At 28.7% G+C, this 23,371-nt stretch overlaps 1 protein-coding gene across 2 annotated transcripts; it reads left to right on the top strand.

Annotated features, from left to right (window-relative positions):
• The first annotated feature begins 1,303 nt into the window (after positions 1-1,303).
• Positions 1,304-16,950, top strand: LOC148310088 (leucine-rich repeat-containing protein 40-like). Of its 2 annotated transcripts, none has more exons than XM_088259030.1 (12): positions 1,304-1,443; positions 9,038-9,214; positions 9,296-9,483; positions 11,102-11,305; positions 12,267-12,390; positions 14,213-14,382; positions 14,465-14,607; positions 14,703-14,888; positions 15,315-15,458; positions 15,545-15,733; positions 16,288-16,479; positions 16,564-16,950. In XM_088259030.1, exons 1-12 carry the CDS (start codon positions 1,434-1,436, stop codon positions 16,667-16,669), a joined length of 1,833 nt encoding a protein of 610 aa, XP_088115156.1. In that variant the 5' UTR covers positions 1,304-1,433; the 3' UTR covers positions 16,670-16,950. The 2 variants fall into 2 exon arrangements, with proteins under 2 accessions (XP_088115156.1, XP_088115158.1); XM_088259032.1 differs by lacking the exon at positions 1,304-1,443 and adding an exon at positions 1,738-1,874.
• Positions 16,951-23,371: the final 6,421 nt, after the last annotated feature.

The following is a 23,371-nucleotide window of genomic DNA, read 5'->3' as shown; positions in this document are numbered from 1 at the left end:
AATGTTGTTCTACCTTAATAATAAAATTAAAATAAAAACTTAATGAATGTTTTTGTTTTGTTCTTCAGTAATTTACACTTATTTGTAATTATTTAATGTCAAATATTATTTGTAAGAGAAAAAATAAATTATTGTATCTAGGTTAATTTGTAAGGAATGAACTTGTATAACTAAGTATATGTAATTTCCGCAAATATATTAATGTACCTATATCTATTGAAAAAAATATTGCGTATTATTTTATTTACTCTTCGTATTGACTTTCCAACTAATCCTTTTTTTCCATCTGTTGAAAATCCTTTGATTGTTGCTCGTTGAAGTCAACCAAATATATAAATAAAACTAATGTATTTGTACTCATTTATGTATTTGATTCCTATATGAAAGTAGGTATTCCGATTTATTTGTTTTTACCAAACACGTAAGTACATAATTTTTTACTTTTTTTAATCTTTGATTAAACCCTTAGTAGACATTAGTTGCTAAATATGAAATATAAAACTATTCCTTATGATACCGTTTTTGTTTGTAAGTAAAATCAAATATATTTTGGTAAGTATTGGAAATTGAAAATAAGAGATCGTTTTATCATATTTATCAAAGTTATATATTTTGACTGAACCATGGAAGAGTGTGGATCAGATGTGATGTTTAATAAGTTACTGGCTTCCTTTCTGTATGGAAAAGGTAGTTGGAATAATGAGAAATTGATAACCGTTGATGGTCATCGAAAATATTTTCTGGTTGAATCTGATTGAACGAATAAACATAACATTGTATTTTTCGTATTCACAAATCACGTTAATATTTGACAAACAAAATGATATGATACACAAAAGGGAAATTAGGTCTGTCCTGATATCCCGTATTCAGTAATTCAGCCAGTTTAAATCATCATATACGTATTCTCCAGTAAAATACCGTCGCTTCGAACCTTCAAAAACCAAGAGGGAAATCAGATTTGAAGAGAGGGTGTGGACCGCCCTAATATCTATTTATATATACACTTCTCGTTACTGGGTGAAACATTAAAAGGATTTATGAATACGGATATATATGATTGGGGTGTATTCTCTTCTAAATGTAATACAAAATAAGTAAAATGTTTTTCACATTTTACTAACAAATAAATAAGAAAGTATTTACTTATGTAAAATATGTAAGTGAGTACCAATTTGTAATTCATAATATTACATCCGTATTAAATAAATTTATTATTGGAATGTTTTGTTTAATTCAAACAAACAGACGTCAAAATTCGAAGTGGAACTGCAATGTTTGCAAAATTTAATGTGAATAATTTTTTTTACGTATTAGAGGAAAATATTGATTTTGATTTAGTATATACAGTTGAAAATCAAATTTTAATGAATTTGACAGATAAATTTGCAAAATATTAATACAAGTGTTGGCTAATACAATATTGTTAAAACATGTTTAAGGGTAAGTTTCGTGGCTTTATATATTAATCATGTTAGCTTGAAGCAGTTGACTTGAGCTGCTTCAAACTGCTCATGTATTCTCGTACTGAGGCTGTGTTCATAAAAAGAGCGGATGTGATAGCCGTAGTAAACTCGCAATATCAAATTCTAACGTTTTTATGTTCCGCTATATTTTTTTCACATTTGCATTCTCTATCGACTAGGAAAGGCAAATGTCAAAAATCGCGTCCTTTATGTGACGCAATTTTTGACATTTGCTCTAACTGAAGCGATAAAAACAGTAGATTTTTGTTTAGGATTCGCTTCCGTTACTGCATCAGTACGTCAGCACCCTAAGGCCCCGGTCACGATACAAGTGTCCATCGTCAATTACAAAAGTAGCGACGAAGCTTCATCAGTGACGCGCCCTAGCGAGTATTTAAATGGCGGCAGGTAGGGTATAAAAGTGGCACTTAAAAAAATAGTAATAAAAGCGAATGTTTTTGCCTAGAATTTCACTCATGAGTTACATAAAATTATAGTAACTTTAAACATAAAGAGTAAATCCTCTCACGAGTAGGCATAGGCTATGAAACTTAAAAAGTTGAAGACTGAGTAGGGTCATGATAAGCGGTGTTGCATAAGCCGTAGATAGATTTCAGAGCCACTTGGACGTTAGGTAATTTAAAAAAAAATATTTGATATTAGTAATGTTAGTAAATAACCACTCACCGACTACTTCTGTCTACCGGTTTCGAGACGTACCCGTCTCTTCGTCAGGACATACACTACAATTTAACAATCATGCGAACAACACTACACCACACCCACTTAGTACTATTCACATACACTATCACTACACATGCAAAACATGCAGAGCGAGAATATCGGTAAAATCTTATTAAATAATAAAGATAGAAATGACATATTAAATAATTCGGGAGTATATCAATTACAGTGTGATAACTGTACGTCGGTATACGTCGGTAAAACGACACGAAATTTCAATACTCGGATAAAGGAACACATAAGATGCTTAAATAATAATAATTTTTCTGAATTTGCAAATCATTTGATAGAGTCCAATCACGAATTTAATAAAGAAACAGGGGTAAAAATACTACACACAAATGATAAAGGGTTAAAATTAAATAATATGGAAATGTTTCACATTAGAAAATCCATTAAAAATAACATCCAATTAATAAATAACCAAATAAATTTTCCATACAGCCCTTTATTCGACGTAGCACTGAACCGATCAGCTCCTAACTCAACTCCTCCCACTTCCCAGAACCTACCCCCTTCTCTTTGAATCCGAATATAGTTTCCAACCTGCGTATATTTATATTACATTTTTACTTTATTATTTAGTTTCCCAAAAGCATGGTGGGACTAACAACTCGCTCTGCATGTTTTGCATGTGTAGTGATAGTGTATGTGAATAGTACTAAGTGGGTGTGGTGTAGTGTTGTTCGCATGATTGTTAAATTGTAGTGTATGTCCTGACGAAGAGACGGGTACGTCTCGAAACCGGTAGACAGAAGTAGTCGGTGAGTGGTTATTTACTAACATTACTAATATCAATTAAAATGTTTGACCACAAAGTAAATGCTTTGAATATAAATAATATTTTATCGGCGAGTACGGCCTTAAAAGCAAAACATTACAAAAAATTAACAATCAAGTATAGAATCATTTGCCTTAACATATATTTTTATCAAAAATGTATTAAAAATAACATTTTTCCTAAATTCATTGAATCTAAATTTGTTTCTTTCCAAAAATCCTCAGATATACCTAAAAAGTCTATCCTTAAATTAAAGTTAACTTTGTTGAAAGAAGTTTTAAAAAATTCATTTAAACAGAGGAATGATACTAAATTAATTCTAAAAGTTTTACATATGGAGTTAACTTTTGCTTTACATCCCGTTGAATGGGATTTATTTGATGATAAAATAAGACATTTTGCATCCATAGAAGCTTATAACAAAAAATGTTGTCTTGATAAAAAAGTTGACGAATTGTTGAACAAAAAATTTTCGAATTCGGTTAATAATAAACCGTTGTTAAAAACTCATAAATTTCATGATAGGGTAATCAATCTCTCATCTCATGTATTCGAACCTAAAGAATCGTCAATACTCTCAAAAGGTCTAAAATTTAACCTAAAATATCATAATAAAAACATTAATCCAGCCTTAGAAAACTTAGCTATGGATATTGAAACAGCACTATTTAATGAACAAAAAACGAATCATTATAAATGTGCAGAAGCTCTAAAAAATGATATAAATAACATAAAATTTTCTCAATTGAAAGATAGTGATTCCTCTCAAATAATAAATATTCGGAAAACAATAAATGAAAAAGACCTTATCTTTACCAAGGCGGATAAAGGCAATTCTATAGTAATTTTAAATAAAAACGATTACATTTTGAAAGTAGAAAACTTCTTAAATAATGATAATTTTAAAATACTTCCTAAAAATCCAACCAATAAATTCCAAGACGACATTAAAAGTGCAGTAAAAGTGTGTGGGAGTGAACTCTTTCCAGATGACAAAATCAAAACACAATTAATAAATACAAACCCTCAAATTCCCAAATTATACGGCTTAATTAAAATTCATAAGGACAATAACCCCATTAGACCGGTAGTATCCTCGTGTACTTCCCCATCATTTAAATTAGGTTCTTTTGTCACCAAAGTCGTAAATAACTTAAATATTTTTCACCCTAAATTTACAATCAAAAACTCGTTTGAACTAATTGACATTCTTAAAGACATGGTTATTCCCAATAATGCGAAATTGATATCCTTCGATGTAGTAAATCTATTCACTAATGTTAATGTACTTGAGTCAAAAACAATAATAAAAGATATTTTAAATTCTTCGGATTTACCCAAAGCCATGTCAAATGATTTAAGCCGCCTGTTCAATATTTGTTTGAATCAAAATTATTTCCAATTTAATGATAAATACTATAATCAGACCGAAGGTCTGGCAATGGGCGCTCCAACGAGTCCCCTAGTTGCAGATATATTCATGGATAATATCGAATCCCAAATTTTCACATCGAATAATAATTTAATTAAAAATATAATTTTATGGAAAAGATATGTAGATGACATTTTTTGTATATGGACAGGGACAGAACGTCAATTAACCTCATTTCTTAACTTCATAAATACGTTCAATGAAAAAATTAAATTCACGTTAGAAAGTCAAAAAGATAATAAATTAAATTTTCTAGATTTGACTTTAATGATCAATAATCATCGTATAGATTTTAATATATTTCGTAAGCCTACGTATACGGATACTGTCATTGATAATTCGTCTAATCACCCAATTTCCCATAAACATTCCGCTTTTCATTCAATGTTACATCGTTTAGTAAATGTTCCTTTATCGAAACTAGATTTCGATATAGAATTAGATACAATTAAACAAATTGCAATTAATAATGGATACACAACAGAATTAATCGATACTCTTTTAAATAGAAAATTGAAACAAAAATCAGTGAAACAATTTTTATATCCCTGTATAAATAATGATAAAAAACAGAATACTAGTAACAAATGGAGAAGAATCCTATTTGTAAATAATATGTCTAACAAAGTATCAAAATATTTTCCAAATCACATTAAGCCTGCATTTTATACTAACAATAATATCGGTAAAATCTTATTAAATAATAAAGATAGAAATGACATATTAAATAATTCGGGAGTATATCAATTACAGTGTGATAACTGTACGTCGGTATACGTCGGTAAAACGACACGAAATTTCAATACTCGGATAAAGGAACACATAAGATGCTTAAATAATAATAATTTTTCTGAATTTGCAAATCATTTGATAGAGTCCAATCACGAATTTAATAAAGAAACAGGGGTAAAAATACTACACACAAATGATAAAGGGTTAAAATTAAATAATATGGAAATGTTTCACATTAGAAAATCCATTAAAAATAACATCCAATTAATAAATAACCAAATAAATTTTCCATACAGCCCTTTATTCGACGTAGCACTGAACCGATCAGCTCCTAACTCAACTCCTCCCACTTCCCAGAACCTACCCCCTTCTCTTTGAATCCGAATATAGTTTCCAACCTGCGTATATTTATATTACATTTTTACTTTATTATTTAGTTTCCCAAAAGCATGGTGGGACTAACAACTCGCTCTGCATGTTTTGCATGTGTAGTGATAGTGTATGTGAATAGTACTAAGTGGGTGTGGTGTAGTGTTGTTCGCATGATTGTTAAATTGTAGTGTATGTCCTGACGAAGAGACGGGTACGTCTCGAAACCGGTAGACAGAAGTAGTCGGTGAGTGGTTATTTACTAACATTACTAATATCAATTAAAATGTTTGACCACAAAGTAAATGCTTTGAATATAAATAATAAAAAAAAATAGTTGTGAAAAAACCCTTTTTTTACAAAATATGTTATACTTGTGATAATTTTTTGTTAGTAATTTGATATAACCTCCGGGAATTGAAAAAAATGTATTTTAACTTTTTTTTCTTCATAAATGATGATGGGTACAATGAACCACAGCCTATGCTTCAATACAATTAATAATAAGTTTTGTTAGTTCGATCTCTCAGAGCAACAAAACAAAACAAAAAAAAACATACCTTCATTTTTTCATCCATTTTGCTCAGATTTTCGGTATACCTTTATTTGGTAAATTGTAAAAAATAACCATATGAAATCGTAAAACGTTTCATTGTTCAGCAAACTCCCCTTAGTGACGCAGGGAAAATTGCTTAGGGTATAACATTTTCACAAAATCTCTCGAGACTATTTAGAAACAGAACTCAACGCAAAAATGCTTCCCCTTCATTATTTTAAAACAAAAAAATACGAAAAACATTTCGTTAGTAATCAAAATCAACCTTTGGGGATTAAATGAAATTACTAGAACCTCGTAATACTGAAAACAGTATTAATTATTTCCTACGTGGATTATGGGTAGGTAGGTAGGTAAGTAGACACGTAATAATACCTTTGGTAAAAATAAAAAATAAAGTTAGAAAAAGAATAAACACGAAGCCAACACATATACAGATGGTATGTACCTAATTAGGACACATTATATCCCTAATTTGAGATTACCGCAATTAAAAAGGGCATTTCTAACTAAATAGATTTTACGATTCAATTAAATGTGATTTTAAAATGTTGATTAGCAAAGGTTCTAGGTTTAGATATTTAAATATTTGTAAAACTCGATTGAAAATAAGAAAAAAAAATGTATTTTTTGGAACAATATGTCAAGATGAATGTTTGGCTAGTAATTATAAACTATCGTGTGATGAGAGCAATTAAAATATTGTACACGAATATAAATTTCAAAAAGATTAGAAAAAAAACTAAAAAGTGCAATATTGAATTTTGTATATGTACATACATATATCCAGTGGTTTTTAAAACAAAAAAGTGCCGGAACTCACTTCATGTAAGGCTTTTTAGTACAATAAATATATTCAAATATTATTTAAACATTCATTAAAATACCATATTTTATCATTTAGATGAATTATATAAATATAGATTGTAATGACGTAAGCGCAAACATTGTTTCGTCTAATTAATTTTGAAAATAAAATAAAAAATCTGTTAAAATGGTGCCGAAACGCCGTTCCACTGCATTACATGAAAAAAAGTCCTGTGTATCCCATAAGGAAAAATAAAACTATGTAGGTACGCAATACGGCTGTCCAAACTTAAAACAAAGTAATGGACATTTTTTGTAGTACGTTTTTTTGCATTTTTAGACTAAGTAGAGTCTGCTTAGTCCAAAAATGCAAAAAAAAACGTACTACAAAAAAATGTCCCTTACTGTGTTTTGAGTTTGGACAGCCGAATAGTTTCTCAATCATTGGATAGATGGCGCTACATGCATTCGCAGTTTGCTAGCGTTATGCGTCAACCTTCCACTTATTTATCCTCGCAATTCAGCTTCAAAGCATACATGTATTTTTGCAGAGGGGTAAAAGGAACCGACGCAAACATGGCGGTTACCCCAAAGCGAGACTGGCGAAGGTTTAACATTGCACCTTGGTTAGGCTGACCTTTGTAGACAAAGCAATTTATGCATATTTTAGGTAGACCAAAAATGTTTTATTTTTGGCATAAGTGTTGGCGATAGAAATATGCCCTAAAACGCCTTCACCCCTCAAGTATCCGCTCTCCCTCCGCTTACATATATCTCTGTCTCAGTTTTTCTTTTACATATATAGTGGATCCTCTTATATCAAGCACCTCTCATGACGAGTAATTCCTCATAACGAGCAAAAAAATATGTGAAAAAATTGCAGAGAAAGGGCAAGACCCTTTTTCACGACATTCACGCGTAAGCCGGGACTTCCGTTCTAGTCAAAACAAAAATGTTTCGCCCTAACGAGTAAGATGCTGGAACAAATTATGCTCGTTATGAGAGGTTCCACTGTATTCCAATGAAATTTATCGGCATAATTGACTGTCAATAAATTATTTAAAATATATTTCTTAAGATTCATAATTTAACAATCGTGTAGCTTTTTCATGCAACCAATTTAAGGAAAACTAAAGATGTTGTGACATAATAATACTACTACTACTATCATGCCGTTTCCCCTCAGGGGTAGGCTGAGAGGATGGAATGCCACACTCTTGTGTCCTGACATACACTCCTAGCCTCCTTCACATTCATACATCTAATAATTCATGCCCCCCCCTCCCCCCGATTACGCAGACTTTTGACACCACCAGATATTAGGCTCTGATTGATCTGATCGTACCAAGTATTTTTTTGGCCGTCCTCGTTACCAGTCGCAGCGTAATAATAATAATTGTGATAATAATACAAATAATAATTTAAAAAATCATTTTTCGAGTACGTGTACGTATATCGTAGTCATACAGGAAAAAGTGACCAAGTGCATTTTTTACAAAAACGTGATCATTGACTATTTGATATCTTACTAGCTTAATATTGCCCTGAAAAACATCCCAAAGGATTTTAAACTTGGAAGTATAATATATTGACTTTATAAAAATGACTAACTGCATTGATGTTTATTTTGTTGCCAAGCAAAAGTGACTTAAATAACCCTCCTGAACATTTTACCATTTGTTAGTTGGTCACTTTCTCCTGTACGACTACGATATGTTTTGTGTATGAATTCGTTATGCTATTTATTCACGGTTTCAACGAATTACAAATTACAATTTAGCGTTATTGGCTGCCAAGGGAGTACGTAAGTCTAAATAGGTTGGAAACCGCTGCTCTTCTCATAATTCGAATAAAAAGTATAAAATGTCTACATTACGTTATTTTTATTATTAAAATATTATTATCAAATAAAAAAGTGACATTTTATGATGCGGCAACACGTCAGACAAATCTATTTCGGTACATTTTTGTAATACTACCGTGAGTATACCAGATAAAACAGAAATCTGTTTTGCCGGCCTAACACAATGTTATGTCAAGTGAGCGCAAGGTCAGTTACGTCAGTGTTGTTTTGTATTGTGTCAAAATGGCGTGTCGTAATTGACGTTCGGGTGTTTTCCTTTCGTTTATTCTTGTAATTTGTTTTAAAGAGTGGATCATGTCTACCAAGAAGAAAGTAAACCCTAAACGCCATTCTCACAATGGTACATTCTCGTTATTCCAAGTGCAAGACGAGAAATCGCTCGAAAACGAACTGACACATTCGATGATTCGGTCAGCGAAACGGACGGGCAAATTGATCTTGACTTCTCGAGGACTAGGGAGAGGTATTGCGCAATTTTACTAACGCACGTACTTGCGTTTTGATAATTGAAGTGATGTCATTCTAACCTTAAATGTTTTTTAAGTTCCCGATCAAGTATGGAAACTAAATGAAATAGCTATTGTGAAGGATATAAATTTGGATTTCAACCGCTCTTCAAGCGACAAACCTTGGTGGGACACGGTTCCCATCAGCTACGTTGATATTAGTTCAAACGCCATAACAGAACTTCCGTCTGACATAAATAACCTCCCTGATTTGACAACATTATTGGTAAGTCTTTTGTAAAAGTCATATTTGCATATTTTTATCATTATTAACCTTTCCCTTCCGGTGTTAAAATAAAACGCGCGTCCCGGTGTTGGGTAGTCACTACACAATAAAAAATTAGCGATTTTATATTGAAAAAATACGGACATTCATAGCTAATCCCCTTAATTAATTATAAATTAAGTAAAAAATTATAATAATCTAGATTTATTTGCTGAAAACCTAAAAAAAAAAGTGACAACTCTCACGAAACAAGCATAGGTCCGCTCTTGTCCGGAACTGATGAGCAACTGACCGCTAGCTAGAGAACATTGAGCTTTGAGCTCCTCACGCTTACACAGTACATGTATGCAAGAGTGAGATGCGAATATAGTGTCGCGGTTCCTGCACACTCTTCACGCGCTGTTTATATATATATATATAATACCTGTGATGTACCCGATAAATTCTGATTATTATTAATATTATTTTTTAAATCAATGCCTAAATATGTTATCGAAGAATACCTAAAATTTTAGCCTTGTATTTTTTATATTTATAGAGATAATATGGTTAGTAGAAGCAATGTGTACTAGGTACAGACTGCTTCATACCGGGAAGGGAAGGAGAAATTGTACTATTCCTTCGACATTCATTTTTTGCATGAAAAACGCACGTTTTTAGTTTAGTGAAACTGCCTGTAGATGCACAGATTCTCATATTCCTGTCAATAAACTTCATCCACGTTGAGGTATCAATAGTAATAAAATTGCCATAATTTTAATATTTAAAGTCTGATAATTGTTCGCGTTATTGTCTGATGGCAATTCCGTGTTTCTCAAGATGCAAACTTAAAAAAAATATTCATATGCTTCCATGTGGACCCATCTTATTGTAAACGCTTGTGTAATTTTATCACTATATGCGTAACTGACGCCTATTATTTGTTAGGGTGGTATGCATTTACTACTGCTTAACTATATCTGTTTCCCATATGAAGCATATGGAATTGACAAACTGTCTTCAGGCTCTTCTGTCGACTGCCAGCCCTCATGCATCCTGCTGAGTAAGGTCCGCATCCTGAAATTCAGACTAAGAGAAAGAGGAACTGCTGACCGATTGTCACCAGTTAACGTCCTAGGCAGGAACCTGGTGCCTTGTAAAAAAATTAACTTGTTTAATGCTTACGAAGTACATGTCTTAGCCAATTGAATCACCTTTCTTGGCGACAGTTGTGACCATAGATTGCTGTATTTCCTCGTTCCTTACGAAGGCAAACCACCGCACGCCTCAAATTCTTCGCGGGCATCCATTCTCAAAGTTGAGTATATGGCTACTCCGTGCCCTTGTAGGGTGCCATGTCTCACGGCCATATAAGAAAATAGAGCCATAGAAGTGATGCAGGCGTTATATAGGTGGTATTTGGTATTCACTAAGTGCAAATCCGGACAGCCTTCACTGTTAAATATGGCGTGGTGCGATGTTGTGGTCAGATTCAAGAGTTTCTGGGTTTTAGCCCATTATACCACAACTTGATACCAATTAACGGTTTGCATTTAAAAAGTAAAAATTTATAACAGTCAGTTTATATTCATCATTTTATTTTATTTTTTCTTTATATTATTTTTTTGTTTTATTTCAGGTTCACGACAATGCTTTACATTCCATACCACCTCAGATTGGTGAACTTGTAAAGTTGACTACTCTTAATGTTAGCCGTAATAAATTGTCGACTCTGCCAAATGAGTTTTATAAATTGATTGAGTTGAAATTGCTCAATTTGTCATATAACATGTTAGAGTCCTTGGATCCTGCTGTTGGGGATCTAGTAATGCTGAATAAGCTGGTAATGTAATATGTATTTGTTGACATTTTATTTTTTATTAAAATTATTACTTTCTAGGGGTTTCTTAAAATTTAAGAAATTTATATCTATTATCAATATCATATTTTATCATCAACTTTGTAGAGGTAAATTTTTTTTGAAATGTAATTAATATATTTTTAGACCCTGGAATAATAAGGTTTTTTTTAAACCGTTTTTACTCTTTTTCTGTAGACTAACCCCAGATGTAGTTAGACTCTGCAGATTATGCTGACAATCTGTTTTTTTTTATTCCCATATATTTTTAATATAAGCAGTATTTTATTTTGACCAACGTTGTCGCCTCTGAGACGAACTTAGTATTGTGGGGTCAATTAATTATGACAGCAATTTGAATACATCACTTTGGATTTGTCTCTGCAGCAATTTTCTCTACCAATTGAGGGCGGTGTTTATATTCAATCGTGCCTCTAAGTGGAAAAATTTTCTATTGTGGGTTGGATAGGTTATTAGTTAATTTTATCTAGAGTAGTTAAGAGAGATAGTTAATTTAACATTGTAATAAAATTGATTTAATGTACGGTGGTGGGTACCTACTAGTAGTTTATTAAATTCATTTTGAATTTTATTTTTGTGCAGCTCTAAAATTATATGTAACTAAAAACTGGATCCACATTCTGAACCTTGTATCAATGTCGTTTATTATTTTTACATTTAAGAACTATTCAAAATCATTTTTACAATCATCCATTGAGCGCGTAATGACTTCACGATAATAACATAAATGTATAATACACATTTGATTAAACTTCTACGTAAACTTTAAAAATGCACAAGTTATGTGTGCAGTACCTTTACTTTGTTAATTTTTATTATTATTATTGTTGATTTGCAATTTTTCCCAATTTTGCATGTTTCACATGTAGATACATATTATTTTTAATCATTAAATGTTTATTAAGTGTAATGTATGTGGATACAGGATCTTTCTCACAATAATCTGACTTCGCTACCACCAGGGATGGGTTACATGGTCCGCCTAACAGAGATTGATCTCTCACATAACAAACTAACAGAGCTACCCCCTGATATTGTTAACATGAGAGGTTTGTTTTGTATATCATTATCTTTGTTGTTCTGTATTTTTTAACTGGGGCGTGATTCTGTTTTTGTTACCTATGAAAATGCCAATTGCTTTACAATTGCTACAAGTGGATATGTTCAGGCACTTTGAGTGTATAGTGGTTGCAGTCTATTGACTCTATTGACAGACTTGGCATTAACACATTGTTTACGGCGTGCATATATTTGTGCATTTCAGAAACCTTAGGGTGGTGACTGACCGGAGCATTTTGTTGTAACGTTACGTCATAACATCGCTCGCGGCGAGCATCAGCAAGCATCCGAAACTATGGATGGAGCGCTCGGCTCGGTGTACTGACTGCCTGAATGCTCGCATCGTAATGTGTTACGTTACGACGTGGCTTACGAAATGGCTACGGTCAGTCACCACCCTTAGATTTATTGTGGCAGTTTACACATTTTTGTGCATTTCGGTTACCTTCAACTGCATTTACAAAACACACGTCTTTAACATCTGATTTCTTGTCATGTTTACCTTGCTGTGTAGCGGATAGGTGCCGCTACAGTACAAAAATATTATCAATTCTATTTTGGTTTCAAAATACAAATTACATTTATTTGACAAACTTTACCATAACCAATGTGTTAACAACAGCAATGCACACTGCAAACTCTACATTTTCTCAGTGCTTGTAAGCACAACGGAAAGTAAATTGAAATAAACTTATACATTTTTAACACCTTTTATCTCAAAACAGAATCAATCCCTTTTGATGAAATTTTTCATTGTACCAACGGTAATAATTATTTTTTTCCAGTAGCTAACAATACAACATAACAATTTCTAAGTAGCTAATTTACTTATCTAGCACCTGTAAAAAATATCTATTTGTAAATTATCAAATGTAACTTATAATTTAATATTTTATTTTATTTTTGCCATTTGCAAATTTTACAAATTGCTTCTCAAAATACCATATGTATTTATTAAAATATTAATGAAATGTTTTTGCTAATCTGGTAACTCTAGTTAAATGGAGTTATCAGCTTCTATACAAAATTTGAGTGTATATGCTTATTGTGTATCTCAAAATAATATTTTCAAATGTTGTTTTTTTTTCTTCCTTTCAAGTGTTAAAGTTTGGCTGATGCTTTGTTTTCTTTTTAAAAATATTTTTTGTTTTCTGTACATATATTGGAGATCCTTTATATTTTTATGTACATATATATGCAGGTAAAATATTATCTTTAATATACTTATAAAGCTCAAATGATTTTTATCAATTATTTTGTTCTCTAAAACCAAATATCATGTTGAATTAAATTGTAATTTTATATTGAGTATAAATGTTTTGTTACTACATTTAAATTGTTTATTAATTTACAATTACGATCAAATTATAAATTTGTATTCTTAAAAAATATCTCTAGATTGCAGAGATTCGTTATATGGCTGACCCACTTTTTCAATTATAGCAATACTATTCAAATGATCAGAATATTGTAAGATGTCTTTATACAAGAAAAAAAGACCATTGCAGTATATTATTTATAGGAATATCCAATAAAATTATATATAAAATATAGAATTAACAGCTTTAACTATTAAAATAATAATAAATAACTCTATAAAACAAAATTAAATCTCCTTGTAACCTTTCTTTTTGATAGTATAAAAGTTTTTTGTTAATATTTTTGCATCTTTAACAATTTAATGCGTTTGTCAGGTTGGTACAAATATAGAGCTTTTTATTTTAAAATAATACCTTTATAAATATTAGAATAATTAACTCATCTGTTACAATGGTAGACGTTTTTATTAATTGTGTTATGAAATGTTACTAGACCTCCTAAAGCTGAATGTAACAGAAAATGAGCTTAAATCTTTACCACCATTGGGTGAATTGAGGAGAATGGTTACATTACACTGCAACCACAACAATATAGAAGTTCTGCCAGATTTCTTTGGATGTGCTGCATTGCAAGAAGTCCACATGGCTAATAATTATGTCAAGGTTAGATATTGAATGTAAAATTTTGAAGATGTAATATTTTTTTTTGTATGTTATTTATTTTATTGAGAAATTCATTTTGTAGGAAATCACTGAAGATTTTTGTGAACAGCTTCATCACTTGAAAATTTTAAACATGCGGGACAACAAAATTGAAAAACTTCCTAATAATATTTCCCTTTTCCAACATTTAATCAGATTTGACATTACAAACAATAATCTTTGTGCGTAAGTATTTTCATCATATTGAATAAAACAAGATTTTTTTTTGTTTATTTTTTCTTTTTTATGTCAACGTTATTATTTTTTTTTTCTCCTTATAGGTTGCCGAGTAATATAGGTTTATTATGTCATTTACAAAATCTTCAGTTAAAAGGTAATAAATTGAACCCAAACCTTATGGCCAGTTCTGGTTCTGCAAAGGTTATAAGACAATTGCGAGATAAACTATCGTTGGAAGAATTGGACCCAGACGCAGCAAAAGCCAACGAATTTAAGTGGCCAGATAAGTAAGAAAATCATAATCCAGTGACTAACTATATTTATTTTTTTAAACTCTTTTAAGCTGTTAATCATTTCTTAATAAATATTTCCAAAAAGTCATTTGAATAATTATTTGCTATTGTGTGTAAGGAACATAAAGCAAGCACTTATTCTTATTTTCAGTTCACATAAAACAACATACTTTAATTTTGTTCGCATTTAGTTAGTAAAAGTTTAAAAGTTGTCATATTTTCAAATAGTCTTTCTGAATTGGAAGAGATTTCAACTGTTATAATCTATAATCATTTTAAAATCAGAAACAACACTAATCTCTTGTGACAATCACACATGTCACAAAATATTTATATAAATCACGATAATTGTGTACTTTAAAATATAATATTTTTCTTAAATTGTAATGAGTATAACAAAAACAAAAATTATTCTTTTAGATATGAAATGCGTAAAAATCAATCTCTGATGATTTGTTTAAAAGATTTAGCCGCCATTCCCTCTGAAGTGTTTGAAACTGCTGCCAGTGAAAATGTACATACTATCGATATAGGAAAAAATAAAATCAAAGAATTTCCCATGAGGTATCAACAATATCATTCAATCTTATGATATTTAATCATTAAGAAATATCTTTTGTTTATTTTATTATTACCATTTATTTTTTTAGTATTGTAAACTCCGCTGAGAATCTAACTCAGCTGATTTTGTGCAGTAACCTACTTACCGGTGTTCCACCAGTGTTGGGACAGTGTGTTAAACTTCAGTTTTTGGAACTCAGCAAAAATCTAATTACTGACCTCCCCTTAGAGCTTGGGAATCTGAAACATTTGAGGGAAATCGTCATATCCTACAATAAGTAAGCTAATTATTTTATTTAGTTTTTACAGCTATTAGTTTTAATTTTGAGACTAAACTATAAAATGCTAACAATTTTTTTTTAAAAATAATTCTTAATGACCTGCTTTCAAGTGCTTTGTCTCTTCTTAAGAAAAATTTGCATACAATTAAATATTATTAAGGAATGCAGAAAGAGAAAATTTTCCCACCTCTTTCCTCATATAAAAAATGCAGATTCTGAAGACATTGAAGAAATTTCAAAGAAGAAAATACAAAAGCTTCCATAATACCAATTTAAAAAAGAAATGATTTTTTCTAAATTCAAATTATACTTGTTTTTTTTTTAATATTCTTATATTGCAACCATTTTGCATTTATTAAAATTGTCATATGAAAAAAATGTGGAGAGAAACTATTATTATAATCCTAAAAGATGTAGGTAGGTTTACTTTATTTGAAAATTCATTACTTTATTTGGCATCAATTAATTATCTATTTATTTTGAAATTTTAACTGTTTATATTTTATTTTTCTGAAATTATTTTTTGTATATACATATGTTACCTTTTGCAGGTTTACAAAAATCCCGAGATGCCTTTACGATATGACAAATTTGGAGATACTGTTAGCAGCCGAAAATCAAATTACAGAAATAAATGTTTCGTCCGATGCCTTGGCGAAATTGAAACATTTGGCTGTCTTGGATCTAACAAATAACGATATTTCATCGGTGCCACCTGAACTTGAAAATTTCACTCAAATAAGGTAAGATTTATTTACTTTTTCAACAACTATTTGCTTCATGGCATTTTAGTGAACGTTTGTATAATTGTGTTTATATTTTTACAGATCTTTGGAGCTGTTTGGAAATCCTTTTAGGAATCCCCGACATGCCATATTAGAAAAGGGAACTCTTACGTTACTCTCTTATTTAAGAGATAAAATTCCAGAGTAATATTGAAGTAATCATGCATTATTCTTGACAGTCAGTAAAAAACAAACAAAAAAATAACCTTCATTTACTTGCTATTAATTATGACATATGCAATATTTTAAAATATGTTCAAGGCTTGCTGATTGGCTAGAACACCGCTAAAGGGATAAAACCCACAAAATAAAGATGAAGAAGATTTGAGAGTTAATAAATTATAGTAACAGTAAATACTCAAATTGTGTCATAACTAATTCCCCTTAAATTGGAATGGAAATTTTTATGCAGTACTATTTAACATAAAATTTTAATATAAAAAATATTAATAGAGCTGAGAAAATTATCAACATCAAACGTACGAATGGAATGAGCAAATGTTGGGGTACTACTGTATTTTATTTATTAATTAATTAATTAATTGTTCTCTTAGAAGAATAAAATTTATTCTGTTAAAATCTGTTTACTACCCCAACCGTGTTTACACATCTCAGTTTTGTGCTCACGATGCTGGCCATACAAAAATTCTGCATACGTTTTTCCTACTTATTTTACTAGCCAAGTTCATGTGTTTTGACATTTTTCATTTTTAAACATAAGGGACGTCGCTCAGGATAAACATGATATACTAAAATATAGCATACCAGGTACTACCATTTATACATACCTTCCAGGTAAAATTTTATTGTTAAATTTTAAATCTAAATAAGTGATGAAAGTTTTAGCCATTTAACTTGATAATTATACAATAAACCTTCAGTATTCTATGCAGCTAATAAAGCATCTTGCTAAGTAAAAAGTATATTACACATTAATGTGTAGCCAAAATATATGTACACATGTATTGTGTTACAGTCATCAGTATTTTTTTACGTAAACATTATGGATCATCTTAAAGAATTGTATATTTCGTGCAATTTTTGGTTTTCTGGGCTTATCAAAAATGTACTTTCTGCATTGAATAAACTTTTAACTTGCCATTAAAACCATATCTTAGATATAACATTGAATGGTACATTAATTATAAGCCTCTCATTGTGCACAAAATTATTTAATTTATGATTATTTGTCTGAATCATATATGTTTTTATATTTGATTTGTATGCATGTATATTTAATGAATTTATTTCACAATAATCAATGGACATCAATATACATATTTTTAGTGCCATACTATTTTGATAGAAGTATCTAAAAATGTGATCGCAATATTTGGCACTTAAACAGTTTATTATCTGTATATTTATTATAAATTTAATATACACATATTAATTATCTATATATTTATTTGATTACATGACAGATTAATTTGTCTTCTGTTTTAAAATTATCTTTTTTTTTAGGTTATTTTTCTATTTATTTCTATGAAAACTTTAAAATTTATCATATGCAATAGCTCAAAATATTATATTTACCAATTAATAAAAATATCTAGTCACAAGAAAAAGTCAAATATAATATTTACCTACATAATTTACAAAATATCTATTATTTTGATTTTCTTTCTAAACTTTAAGTTATAATAAAATATAAATTAATTATTATTTAAATGCACCAATTTGCATATTATGTTATCAAAATTCATAGTGATAAGTTAATCTCAAATACATATATTTTTTGCCTTTAAAAGCAATATTATTTTCTTATGCATTTTAGCTATAGGAATAATTGTAAAAGTTTATTAATTTTTGGTGTTTGGTTCTAGTATTATTTAACCTTCATTGTCTACAAGTTTATTTTAATATACCTACTTAGTTACCATTTTTTTTAAATTCACTTCATTATAATATTTGTGATTAGTTATACATCACTTTTGAATGTATTTGTGTAGTGTGTTAGGTACAATTTCTTTTTTAATATTATTTTATGTACAATACATATGCCATCAAAAAGTAAATATATATATATATATAAATATTATTTATTGTGGATTTTAAATTCAGTCTAATTATCCTGTCTAGTTTGCTTAATTATATGAAATATGTAATTCTGTAAGTTCTTATAAAGCGAACTGTTTTATCTTATTATTTTATCGGTTTTTTATATAGTAGGTCCCATATTCCAAAAGAAGTTAGTACAAACTTTCCAACGTATATTGTAAAGTGTCTCCCACCAATTTACGAATATTGATATTTTTTTTTGTTATGTAGTAGGTTGTGAATTTTGCTCTGCGATAATATAGATTTAATAGAATATATTTAATGTCCTCATTCTAGGCTTAGTTATTTAAGAATGATAGACGTGTGTAAAAAAATTACTCTTGCAAATAGTCACTGTTGTAAAAAAAAACTGATATTACAACTACCTACAGCCTAGCTAGCCATGTTTTATATCATTTCATATTATAGAACGGCAATGATTATATTCCAAATATTGCTTGGATTTTCCAAAAAAATATATTAAATTTTGGAACAATATACACCATTTTTGTGGCTGGAATTGGTTTATTTATTGAAATAAATAAATATAATATGACACATTTATTTATTTACATTTTAAGTAAATGTTTTACACAATTACATGTATTTATACCATTAACTGTTTTAGTCAGTTTAAAAAGTTACCATGTTTTAAGATTCATATTATTACATTTATTATTTGTATGGTATATATATTGCTCACTCCTTTCAACAACGTCATATATCAAAAATCGTCAATTTACCCACTACAGGGCAGAAAATGTTGTTTTGCATTTTGAATAAAAGGTATTGTTTAATATTTTTTTTTAATATACTAAATATTTTTCAAATGGAAAAAAAAAATTCAGGTTTAACCTAGAATTATCTGTTGCACAGTAAAAAGTTCAATAAGTGGCTTGATATTTATTTTAAATACATTTTATTATATTTTTAATAATAATATAATAAAACCCTTATCCGCACCCCAATGGTGCATAGGGCACTGCGTCATATAAACGCAGTGTTATCTTGATCGTTTACACATGAAGGAAAGGTGATCAGCCCTCCGCTTCAGGTACCAGTCCAGGGTAATATTGAATAAATATGACAGTGAAAAAATCACTTATATTTATTTTACCCCCCTTGGGAATCGAACCCGGGACCTCCAGAACGGTAGCCGAGCGTGCTGACCATTACACTACGGAGGCGGACATTATTATATTTTTAAACATTAAAAACAATCTCCTGAAAAATATTTTTTTTTTAATATGACGTTGAAAGGAGTGAGCAATATGTATATGAATTTACTACCCAATTACGTTCACGCACTATTTTTGTTACTTCACGTACCTTTATACTTTGATAATTTATGTTATTACTTTTATGAAATATAATTCGTTTCTTGGAAAAAAATACATCTCTGGTCTAACCTTGAATTTTAATCTAGAGTTAGATAACTGTTGATTGCAGCTATCTTGTGTGAATTTTGGCTGAAGATTAATATATATATATATATATATATATATATATATATATATATATATATATATATATATATATATATATATATATATATATATATATATATATATATATATATATATATATATATATATATATATATATATATATATATATATATATATATATATATATATATATATATATATATATATATATATATATATATATATATATATATATATATATATATATATATATATATATATATATATATATATATATATATATATATATATATATATATATATATATATATATATATATATATATATATATATATATATATATATATATATATATATATATATATATATATATATATATATATATATATATATATATATATATATATATATATATATATATATATATATATATATATATATATATATATATATATATATATATATATATATATATATATATATATATATATATATATATATATATATATATATATATATATATATATATATATATATATATATATATATATATATATATATATATATATATATATATATATATATATATATATATATATATATATATATATATATATATATATATATATATATATATATATATATATATATATATATATATATATATATATATATATATATATATATATGTATATATATATATGTATATATATATATATGTATATATATGTTTATATATATATATATATATATATATATATATATATATATATATATATATATATATATATATATATATATATATATATATATATATATATATATATATATAATATATATTTTTATCTAAGCTTATAAAAGTTTGTCTACACGTGTGTTCATGATATTAAAGCTTTCAAAATATTTATGTCTCCTTGTGTTGTGAATCTGCGAGTGTGCCTGTAATTTGTTGAGTTTTATAGATTTAAGGCCCTTAACATTATATTAAACATTATTTTTAAGTCTGTAATTTTTGGGGGGATTCATTCATATTTATTTTATTTTATTGACAAGTGGGTACCAGTAATTAATTATGCTTTTATTAAAAAGAAAGTACATGCTTATATTTTCGAAAATTTTATTTAATTTTTTATATTGTATTTTTAAACTCATTTTTGCTTATTAATTTATGTTATCATCAATTTATATTGAAGAAAAATTTCGATGTGCCTACAATTAAAAAAAACCTTTGCCTTTTATTGTTCACAATTTTCACGTATGTCGCTTACCCACTATAATAAATCACAGTAAAAAAATTACTTGTTTTTTTTAATGTCTTTTCCCCTCAACTACATATATGATTTGGTTTGGGTTGTGCAAACAGGAATTCGTCCACATTGTTACTGTTTTTTCATTACATTTTAGGAGGATTAAAAATCACCTGTTTCTAGTATGAAAAAGTAAAAAAAAAAGAGCCATCATTCTCCATTTTTATTTTACAAACTTGTGTACTCGTCCCTTTTTGCATAACGCCACCCATTTTCACAATTTTCTTTATATGAGTATGAAATAATTAATTATCTTCATATCAAAACCTTATAAACTATAAAATGAATTATTATATTTTTTCCATCATTAAGAAGAAAAAAAAAATTATGTGGATTTTCGACTTCATAGATAAAAGTTTAAAAAAAATAATATTTGTCATATTAAACTTGTCACTGGCAATACTATAGCGGGTGCGTAAATATTAACATTAAAGTGCACTGAACTTCTAAAGTATACTCAAAGAAAATAATACACAAACCCAAACCGATTAAAAATCATAGGCATATTTCACTCACACCTATGAATTCTGTAATTAGATAGAACGAGACAGCATCAGTCGATTTTCCTGACAGTATTACAATACATCGCTACGACCCGGCAAGTGTTCCTCGCAAAAGAGAAAAAGCTGTGTTAATACAAGAAATGAGGTCACCAGGGTATACTTAGTCCATCTTGCTCCCAAATTTCACTGATTACCTAATTCATTATCTTGCCTACTTTTAAGGTAGATATTCCTATTACCATCGATGATATTACACGATATAAGGTGTACGTAGATACAACGTATATCGCTCACTCCTTTCAAGAACGTCATAAATCAAAATACTTGATTTTTCAGGAGAGCGTTTTTAAAGTTTAAAAATATAATACAATGTTTTAAAAATAAATATCAAGCCACTTATTGAACTTTTTACAGTGCAACAGATCTTTTTAGGTAAAACCTGAAGGTTTTTTCTCCATTTGAAAAATATTTAGTAGGTTATAATTAAACAACACCTTTTCTTCGAAATGCAAAAACAACACTTTCTGCCATGTAGGGTAAATGTTAAGTTAAAAATATGCCACTTTTGCTGGGATATAGTACATTTTCTGGGCATTCCGAAAACGTGCACAACTGAAAATTGACGATTTTTGATTTATGACGTTCTTGAAAGGAGTGAGCGATATGTAGAATAATTTGTGAACGTTCACGAGAAAAAATACTTTTTTTATTGAAATTTAAAAAATCCCGTATAATGCAATTTAACATACCATTTTTTTAAGAAGTCTTTATTACTTATTCCTTTAATAATATTAATTAATTTAAAACTATTTTATTCCCGTTTGACTAAGCGGTGCGGTGGGAGCAACACTAAATCAGGCGGCATATGATCGAACATTTGATGTTAGTATTGAAAAAAAACGTACCAAGGTATATTATAAACAACCGTTATTGTATAATTAAAATGCAACTTTGTTTGAAAATCACTACAAATATTTTATTATAACTTAATTATAATGTCTACCGGTTACGAAGCTAACCGCGGTTAGCTTCGAAACCTGTAGACATTATAATTAAGTTATAATAAAATATTTATACTGATTTTTAAACAAAGTTAAATTTTAATTATAAATTGGAAAATCTCAAAGTTAGTGCTTCAAATATAAATTATAACTGTTGTTATTAAAATGATCGATTTAAGAATGACTAACAATATGTAAGTTGGTTGGAAGATATTGCTTCATAGCAATAAGTCTGCTGATGTTCCTTCATATATTATGCTCGAGAAGTTTAATAAAAAAATTAACAAATATTTTTTTAATATTTTGTTTGTTCAATGATAATAAATTTTACTCTTGGGTTAAAAATACTAAAATAATGGTAGTGATGACTCGATATTAATATTTTCAAAGCATTTATGAAACTATTCTAATTATTTTTATATTATGTATGAAACATACGTAATTTTATCGTAAATTGAGAGAAAATTAAACTTATTAGACTCAAAAAATCTGTGTTAGATTTAAAATACATTTAAAAAAATTAACAATATAAATTAATTAATTGAAAATGT

The sequence above is a fragment of the Brachycentrus maculatus genome, unplaced genomic scaffold (assembly GCF_059751285.1).
Source record: "Brachycentrus maculatus isolate JH-2025_06_01 unplaced genomic scaffold, ASM5975128v1 h1tg000107l, whole genome shotgun sequence".
Lineage (NCBI taxonomy): Eukaryota > Metazoa > Arthropoda > Insecta > Trichoptera > Brachycentridae > Brachycentrus > Brachycentrus maculatus.
Note: the sequence above shows the minus strand (reverse complement) of the source record. Positions and strands in the feature narration are given on the sequence as shown.